Raw genomic sequence first — 10,316 nt, 5'->3', positions numbered from 1 at the left:
CTATTCTATGACTCTATGATTCTATATAACCAGTCATATTTGCATCTCTTAGAAAACATGAGATTCGCCTTTTTGTTTTTCTTTCCCTCATTTACAAATTTTGAAAGTTCACAACTCTAATGATATTTTTAACATGGAGCAATATTAAAAATAGATGATGCAATTTCAGGAATAAATTCAAAGAAAAACAGACAAAACAGTAAGAACAAAAGTACAATGCCATCAGGAATGCACTATCCTCATGACATTTTGACAACACTCATTTTATCGTGCAATTCCAATAAAATAATTGAATAGTTTTGCCTTAGTCTTTCTTTACTTTCCTTGTGTGTGATAAATATATAGACTTCTATATAAAAATATGAATGTTTTCTGTCCCTTCCCATTTTTTCATTTTAGCATCTAGTACAGAACCTGTTCTTATTCATGCAGCCACCTAATGACCACATACTACCTGCCTGTTTTGATCTAATGGGCATACTTACCGGTTTTATGTCCCTGTGCAGGAACCCCACAGAATGAATACTTTCAATAGATTCCAAAATCTGCTTTCCAAGCCGCAGAGTGGTACCAATGGTGAACGTTCCTCGAGACTGGCTCCGACGCAGATCTGCCAAGTTCCGACCCTGATCAAATTAAAAAGGCATTTACATAAAAAAATACTAATACCAAGGTTCACAGATAGTAAAGGCTTCATACTACTTCTTCAGCTGTTTGTGGTTAACTACAGAATACTCTCACTTGTCATATTCAAGGATAACACATCTCACCTAAATATAATGAGTGTTATGTCCCCCAGTACCTCCAATGTTAAATTTAGAATCTGTTTTTGAAAATATGAATCTTAGTATCTTTCTAGTCCACAAAACTATTCTCTATTAGAAAATTAGTATATACGCTACTAGTTAATGTTGTATCTGTGTCACACCTGAAAAAAGGATACTGAGAAATTGCTCACAAAGGCTTCTTTACATTCACCTCTTTAAAGGAAAGTACTTTAATCTATTTAATTATGCAGTATACCTTAGATGATTTAACCAAAGAGATGAAAAATATACTATGCAGGAAATGCACCCCCATGATACACAGGAGTGTTGGTCTGTCAAAATAACATGACAAACAGTATAAACTAAAGCACTTCTTTTTCCAATATCCATATTCACCAAGATGATAAAAGACAATAATCTCATAACTTTAAGTGCTAATCACCGAATTAAGCACTTTTCACATAGTCTTTCAGTAAAATGAATTAAGAGTTTTCTTTTAATTTTCAAAGGGTAGTTTTTCAGTTTCATCAGAAAAAGGCCAACAAAATGCACAGACTAATATATATTATATAGTATCCTCAAGTGAAGACTTCAAGGAAATGTGAATTATCTCAGAAGACATCACAGTTCACTCTTTCAATAGTCAAGTCCTTTTGAGGACACAAACTTTCTTCTTTCTGAGAGAATTATGGAAAGGATATCAAAGCATAAAGATATATATTCACGATCTTTGTTTTATTTTTTGATTTCTCATTCTCTGAAATTTTACTGCTATTTTCATATATGCTTGGCTAATAAACCAAAACACACCAGCAAACTTTGAGCTGTTTGACACACTGACCTGCAACTGCATGACCACATAGTTAAATCTGTCGTTCCTTCCACATCCTATGAATCTACAGACGTGATCTTTTCCTGAGAGAAAAAGAAGCAAATTAGCTAATAATAATGAAATTCTGTAGCTTATTCCTTTAAATACCTATCGAATTACTGTAAGAGAGAGTTTTATTTCTTTAGAGACCTTTAATAAACTAAATCCCCTACCCCCACAGTTCAACAGCTGTAAAACTAACGTCAGTTCTACCCCCAATTAATCAGAAGTTTTCTCCCATAAAATATGCAGTCCTACCACACCTATCATTCTTCCACAAGAAAGTATGCGCAGCAACATGTCTAAATGTCCACAAATTTGAGGCATTTCAGTTTGGAAAAAGGTTGTTTTCTTCAAAGGCTGATGACTTGTCCTAGACAATATTCTTTTTGCTTTTGTACAAGCTGCAGCTGTTGCAATGAAAGAGAACAGAAGTAGATACTTGCAGGTCATGTTATGTATTAAAAAAAAATTGTAGAAAATGTAATTCAACTAATCTGATTTGTGAATAGCTTTTTCTAGAATATGATCTTTGCTCTTTAGCTGCAGAAGACAAATTCAGCTCAGGTTCATTGAAGCAGAGATAAAAGAATGTAGTAGTTAAAAAATAAAAAAACCCCCAGAATTTGGTTTAAGCCAATTTTCTTTAAAGCCTCCTTCTGTCCTAGGAGCAAACTGTGGAGGAGAAGAGGGCTGCTTAAAAATAATCTCCTTACTCTCCTGTAGTTGTTAGTCAAATGCTCAGATTCCCCAGGCAAATAGAGAAAAAGGCAAGCGAAAGACTGCAGTAGGGAAATAGAAGGGGAATGCAACCTCATTGTCATTTTGGTATCAGTGTTTATTGACTTGGACAGAAGCTAGGATCCCTTATGACCCCACTCTACATCAGAACAGGGACTGCAGGGTTTAAGTCCCTCAGGCCATTTACCTTCCTTTCTGTCACCATGGAAGCTACAGCTAAGAGAAAGTGGCCGCTAAATCCGAGTAAAATTTCTGCCACCTAAGGTTTCTTTCATTAATTTCTTTTACCCTTAGGATTACCAGAATGTCAGAGAGACGAGAAAACCAATTAAAATTAAAAGAAAAAAAAAAAAAACTAACAAAAAACCAAAACCATTAATGCTTTCAAAACACTCTTACTGCTACCTACAGATCTGGGGAGACTTTTTGTTACTGCTGCAATCACAGCTCCATGAAAACCCTAAAAACTTGGCCCTACAGCTTCTGAATATTCTCTCTTCACTTGAAGAAGCACAGTTGCCTGTTTATTGCTTCCTCAGAAAGATTCCCCACAACATAGAATTAAAACAAAAAAAATGGTACAGGATTCATCAAAATTTATGTTAAAGAATTATTTTAAAAGGAATCTACAACTTTTGCAAATATGTAAGTGCTAAGCTGTAAGTATCACTGATTTTCCTTCACTTTTTCCTTCTACCCATTTGTTTTAATAAGACAGGCAATATTACAGACAGTATCATTTTATGAAGAAAAAAGATTTGCAGCAAATTTGTCAAGATGAAATCTTGTATATTCATTGCTGCAGTTTCCAGTTAATGAAGTCTCATCTCAAATATTTATGGTTCATTTTACAGCCACTGTGGCTATGCTGAAGGAACATCTTCAGAGAAGTATGTATCAGCCGGATTTCATCTGACAAATTCAGTAAATGTCAAAAACTTGGTTTGGCCAGAGAAGCCGTATTTTAGCTGAGCAGCAACTCTAGATATGTGGTAACTTCTCTGGAAAATAACTTTCTAAAAATCTGAGGATACAGGAAAGAACAGAAGTAGGGCTTGTGGCACCTTATTCAAATTGCCTGGAGAAGAGAAGGCTGCGTGGAGACCTCATAGCAGGCTTCCAATATCTGAAGGTGGTCTACAAGGATGCCAGAGGGGGACTCTTCATCAGGGACTGTAGTGATAGAACAAGGGGCGATGGCTTCAAACTTAAACAGGGGATATTTAGGTTGGATATAAGGAATAAGTTCTTTACAGTGAGGGTGGTGAGGCACTGGCACAGGCTGCCCAAGGAAGCTGTGGCTGCCCCATCCCTGGCAGTGTTCAAGGCCAGGCTGAACAGGGCCTTGAGCAACCTGGTCTAGCAGAAAGTGTCGCTGCCCATGGCAGGTGGCTGGAACTAGGTGATCTTAAGGTTCTTTCCAACCCAAACCATTGTATGACTCTATGATCCTCTGCCACTCCAGTGTGGCTGTACATACTGACTACACCCTTGCAGATGCCTTCAGTCCCTTTTCCCTTAGCGAAAAAACAGTATTTTCTCACACCTGCCACATGGCTGGTGAGCAGGGAGAGAAGTTGGCAATAGGCTGCAGTGAACAACTATGCCCTTGAAAAGCTTCCCAGGGAGAGTTTGAAGCCTACATGCCATTCCACCCCAGGCTGCAGTGTAGCACTACAGCTAGCTTTTCAGCCTACAGCAGATGCAACCCATCACTAAATTATGCTAGAGAGCTGTAAATGAATGAGGGAGAAGTCTGTAAGGTTGTGTGAGACGGAAACCAACTGAGTGAGTCTCACTCTCGCAGAGTGAGATGCGATAAATCTGTCTTCTCCCATCTGACTGTGGGAACAGATGGCCTAACAACATGATTAAACAAAACAACCATCTGTTGCAGCAGATTTCTTAAAACAAAAAAACAAAAAAACCAAAAAAGACAAAACCAGAGCTTGAAGAGTTAAACAGGATTCTAATAACAATAATCAGGAGACAGTATCATTGGCAGGGAAAATATATAAATTAGAATTCAAAGATAAAACTGATGACTAAGCTATGATAAAAAATGGCCATATCAGTGAACATACTCCTCCTTCATAATTAAGAGAGAAGTCATACAACTACTCACATATTTAAGCATGTTTTGTTAGCTCTGGGTCTTAAAAGAGCTTCTTTGAAGTTTTTTATTATTCACTGTACTATATTTCTACAATATTATGACTCATTTCAACCCCACAATTAATGACCACACTGTTTTCATTTTCAATGTTTCTGAAAGCAAAAATAATACTAACAGTACATCCCTGCGCTTCTGCCAACAGCTATTCGCATTTCAGTTTCACAGTTTGTGAAATAGAAATCTAATACAGAAACACTCAAAAGCATGTTTACAACCTTAAGAACGTGCCTAGCTCTAGTAAAGACTGGAAGAACTGTTTTGCTGGTTTGAGACATATTAGCTCTATTTATTTAATTCTTCACTAAAAGCCTGCTTCCTCATAATTTTCCCAGAAATTGTATGTGATAATAAATACATCAAAAACATCAGATCCATGCATCAAGAGAGCTCTGAATTACACTGTCAGCTCCCTAACTCTCATTGCACGCTATTTGTAGATCAGACTTTCCAAATATTTGCAAGAAAAAGATTTTTCATGACAGTTACATTCCTTCCTCTGATTTATGTCCAAGGTAACTAGAACACCTTGAAAGTCAGAGAACAGAAGTCCTTTGAGAAAAGGGTAATAATTATATACATACATATATATATATACACACACACACTCCCCAAAAAGGGGTAGAAGAACAAGATAAAAGTTGGTCTCAGAGGACGTATGCTATTAGAAGGTTGTTACAAAAATATCCTAAAAGAGCTGTTTACAATTTCACCTGCTCTGAATCTGCAAGGAAAAAAAAACTTGTCAAAAATCGGAAAAATTTCTACATGGTAAATGAAGCATTCAATAAAAAATACTTCTCAAGAAGCAATAATAAAGATGTTTTCTACTCCCCATTTTTGTCTATTTTTCTTGATTAACCTCTGCTTCAAATCTTTAGCTCTTGCATACTGAAAACTTGGGAAGGTAGAAAAATTAATGGAAATGGGTCCTAGAAGCCAAGATTTTAGGTAAAACATAAAATGGTTTCTACCATAACATTATTTAATAAAAATCCTTTAAGTATGGATAAAAATGTACGCATGTAATAAAAAAGTTACGTATCTGTGCAAACTATATATCTCAATATATGCAAAAGATTCATCCTTGACTCACCTCTTACTATAGTCATTTTCATGATTATCTAGAATATTCCCTATCTAAAACCAGAGCAGTTGCACCGTAATGTGGAACTTGTGCAGCAATGATTAAAGGTCACCTCCAGAGTTATCATCATGACTTTTTATTTTAATATGGGGGGGAGGGTCCTCTTTAAACTGTGCAAAACAATTAAAAAAGATAAAAATTAAGGAATAATATTTAGATTGATTTCTCATAAGGAAGGTTGTCAAAAGAGCTCCTTCTAAATATCGCATACAAAATCAGTGTTTCGGTTATATAGAAACCCTTCTATTTACTGTTTTATCAGAGAAAGTAAATAACTGAAAGGTCTTTATTTGGATTATATATTAATTGGATTATTTGCCCCAGTAGCTCTGTTGTTCAAGTGTTTCATGATTCTGTTCTTTTCATCTAGACAGCATTTCCCATGATTCAGTAGGACCACTGCAAGAAGACTTGGGTTGTTAATGGAATTAATACTCCCAAAGAAAGACTGATAAGAAAATGATAATTTCTATAAGGTTCTATGGCAATTATTCACAAATCAATGTTTTATAATTTCAGCAAATATTGTTTTCCAAAAATATTTCAAAAGGTAAAAAAGTTTTCACTAAGAAAAAAGCATTTTTCATAATATCGTAAACTTCACATGAATTCACAGTAGAAAGTTCTAATGCAGCTACCTAGTCATATATAAGGCTGTTTTTACAAATATACTGGCATTGTAGTGCTACCAAATTCCAATATTTCATTTCAAATATTACTATTGTCATTATTACTTTGGCTGCTTCACTTATATCATTTTAAAGACTGGTTTCTGCTAAAAATAGAACTAATGTCGTGTATGCACAAAAAAACCCCAACCAACCCAGTATCTTGAAAAACTAATTCTGAGCACTTAAAAACACAGTATTAGAGTATTTGTTTCTTTAAAACTAAGATCATTTCCTTCAAAAGCCTTGACAAATGGTTTCTAAATTTACAATTGATAATATTGAAATTTACTATTCATCTCTATTCAACTCTAAAATTCAAAGAAAGCAAATACGCAGTCCCTGAATCTCCTTGCTCGACTATATAATATGTGAAATTCCTTAAAAAGATATAAACATAGGAACAGTTTGTTAACGCAATAACACATGACATGCTTGCCCTCTTAAATCTATAAGGGCTGTCAATTGCTGCTGCAATGTGACCTTTGCAGCAGATTAGGCAGCACCATATGTCATGCAGATTTTGTTTTATTCAAACTTAGAGTTTAGGAAAATGGGGCTGCTGACAGGGACAGATGTATTAGTCAAAATCTTCCAGATTAAAAATAAATTTCTTAAAGAAAGAAAGTTACCCTTTAAACATTCTTTTTATAATCCTATGTTGTCAAAAGCAAAGAAGAGAAGCCATTGCATATTTCTCTATATTGGTAGCTTCAGGCAGTAAAGTATTTAAAGGTACATCAAAAATGTCTATTCAAAGCTGTGATTCTGAATGACCTGAAACCTAAAAGTATTTCAGGACTCTACATACCAATATTTTTTTTCTACAAGTTAAAGGATTTAAATATTTTTATCCTGGGTGCTATGTAAAGGACCCACATATATTCAATGCTAGACAGTACAGTAAAAAAAGAAACCATCTTAGAAGGGGAAATAAAAAGCTAACAACATCAATAAAGTCTACAGCAAACAACATAAGCAGAAGATATGGATCCAGAATAAACTACAGTTCAGCATAGGTTTTGTGCAGCTATTTACTGTTTTTGTTGTTCTTTTCATGTCATCCAGTTTCAGATAAAAGGTTTATTGTAGCAAAACTTTCAGAAGCTAAAAGAGCTTTCATTTCACTTTAAATAACCATCTAGCAATAACCTGCAGAATATGGGAATATTTACTCAAACTGTGACTAAATAGAGATTATAACGATTTTCCAACACTGACATGCTACTTCTCACATATCCAGGGTACAGCCCTACCTTGCAATTTCTTCAACACAGCTACTTCCATTTTCAGCACTTGCTTTGGCTGCTGAGCTGACTCGACCTTCAGTGCAACATTTTCCCGAGTAAGCAAGTCCAGTGCATCGTAAATTTCTCCGAATCCTCCACCTCCTATTTTCCTCAGCTACATTGGGGAAAAAAGAAAGAACAAAAAACAAATTTGAAAGAGGGGAGAAGAAAAGAAAGGAAACAAAACAGCAGTACTACTTTGTATTGCCCGCCATACTGCAAATACACAGTAACATAATGATACCTTCGGTACATAAAAGAGCTACTGAATTATCTAGAATGGAATGTTTAACCACAGTTTGGAAGAGAATCCCTAGGAAAACAAGTTAATACACCTGATCTCCATCTACACTATACTACTTCTATTTAGTACAATAGCATTCCCATCACGACTCTGGCCAAAGTCAGCATGCTGAATAAAGTCTTTCCTCAAATAGTCACATACTACCCAGAGACCTTTAAATACAAATGCACAGTGATGTTTTTAAAATATGCCATCTTTTTCTTGTTTCAGAAATACACACACTGAATACTAAAGATAGAAAAGTTCTTGGACAATGAAAACAGACAGCATTTTCTATTCTATGCAGTAACTTACACAACAGCTAAAGCATAAATTACAAGAAATGGTGAAGATTATCTTTGACTACATATTTCAAACGTTACTCATGTTTACTTATGGTTCACCAATACTATTCTTATCAGATAAATGAAAGGAACTTGCACCACTTAATGTTTCATCCGTGTTAGGAAGAGGTAAAAAGAATGGTCCTGGAGTATTAATCAGTTTGCTCTACGTTTAGAGCAAATATTAATATTATTCACTCTGCTTTAAATGTTCCCAGGGAACAGAGATTTGTTGGTTTTCAGTATCAAAAATGTCAATGTTATTTCATGTAATGCTTTCATATGGTGATCTCCCCTGTAGCTACCATTCTAAAGCTGATAGAAAAGGAGACAAAAAACCACTTAACCTAAAGAAACACACAATATTCTATTTTTACTATATTTTACATTGAAAGAACTGACATGGTTTTCTAACTGCCATTTGAAAACATACAGTTGCTAAGGTTATACAACTACACTGTATTAAATGTCATCTAAACATTCCAAGGACCTAAAGATCAGCATTGACCTATCTTCAGATTCTGAAAATAAATCTAATGTCTCCTAACCCAGACAATCAGCCGTCTGAGAAGGAAAAAACAATGTTCAAAACAGCCTACACCCCCAAGAAAAGAGAAGACGGTAACAAATAAAATACTCGTTTACTTCTTTTTTCAAGTCAAATCACATGAAATCTTTATTATATATGATTACAACAATACTCAGTATTCCGTTATGCACCATCTGTCATGAAGTTCTTTCACCATCACTACTTCAACTGCTATTTCAATATTCTTAAGATGAGGAAAATAGATCCAAGACATACAGTATTATCTACATTACTCACTTCTGGCCAATTCATTGCCAATTTTAAAAAAGTGCATAGGATTGACAGCACATCATGTGTTCAGACCTACAGAACTAACCCACCTAAATACCTGCTTCTACTGGAACACCTGCTGACTGCAAATTCAGATGTTCATTTCTTTCTAACATCCACACTAGCTGTTAGCAAATGCAACCTCTTCTCCACAGGCTGTCTTCTTTCGCTGAAGCAGCGTAACATGCATACTACCAACACAGGCTTAAGCCTATTACTCTTTGACCTACACATTGCAAGAACCTAACAAGAACAGAGACTCACAAATTCTGAATAAGTAATTTGTGTCTTTGGACACGACTTGCTTAAGGTACCGCTAAGGCAAGAATCTAGGGTTAACTCTAAAATAATGACAAACCATGAGAAACAAATCCTGAAAGTCCGATGAAATACCCAGTATAACTTGGTTACATTCAGGTGTATTTAATATATAGAGTGCTAGTCCTTACAGAAAGGAATGGGATCTGTCACCTAAATATTGGGAAAATAGCAAGTTTTAACAGGTTTTTGTTTGTTTGTTTTTAATTTAGAAAAGTATGTGTGTTTCTATGTGTATCTCTCAAAGACGTAGACTCGGGAATAATTTGGCCATTTTAAGCCTGCACTTTTACATTCCACTCCTTGATCTGGTAATGCCAGTATCTTGCCTGAGCTCTGAGCTGTTAACAAAGCTCCAACAGGTAAATGTAGACATTGATCTGACTGAAGTTTTCAGCATAAGCACACATATTTTCAGCATAGTACAAGCACAACAGAGACAATGAGAATACATGGTGGAAAAGGTGAGAGGGGAAAAGAAAAGAGGTGACACAGCCATCCTCACCCCTATACAAACCTATAATGGTTTATCATATAACTTCATTTACCAGCTTTGAAAAACAGCCAGACTGAGAAAGACTGCCTCTGAAAAGGGTTTTTTCCTGCTACACCCCCCCCAAAAGAAAACCCCCACAAAACCCACAAACACAAAAAATCCCAAACAAAAACAAACACATGACCACAACACATGACAGCACTAATAAAATAACCAGATCAATTTCTATCCTCAGATAAAGTACACCAGAATCATTAACAAATATCCAATAATGACATAGTCAATAATTCCACGCACAGAGACATGAAGAACTTCTCTTTGACTGTAGATAAAAATATTTGACTCGTCTTTGTCACCAGG

At 35.4% G+C, this 10,316-nt stretch overlaps 1 protein-coding gene across 1 annotated transcript; it reads right to left on the bottom strand.

Moving 5' to 3' along the window:
• Positions 1 to 485: 485 nt before the first annotated feature.
• Positions 486 to 7,771, bottom strand: TTBK1 (tau tubulin kinase 1; the record flags this gene model as incomplete). Its single annotated transcript, XM_010017707.1, has 3 exons — positions 486 to 626; positions 1,609 to 1,682; positions 7,624 to 7,771. Coding segments are annotated over 3 exons (363 nt in total), but the record flags the coding sequence as incomplete, so codon positions are not given.
• Positions 7,772 to 10,316: the final 2,545 nt, after the last annotated feature.

This window comes from Nestor notabilis, unplaced genomic scaffold (assembly GCF_000696875.1).
Source record: "Nestor notabilis isolate BGI_N333 unplaced genomic scaffold, ASM69687v1 scaffold11437, whole genome shotgun sequence".
In the NCBI taxonomy this organism is placed as follows: Eukaryota; Metazoa; Chordata; class Aves; order Psittaciformes; family Psittacidae; genus Nestor; species Nestor notabilis.
Note: the sequence above shows the minus strand (reverse complement) of the source record. Positions and strands in the feature narration are given on the sequence as shown.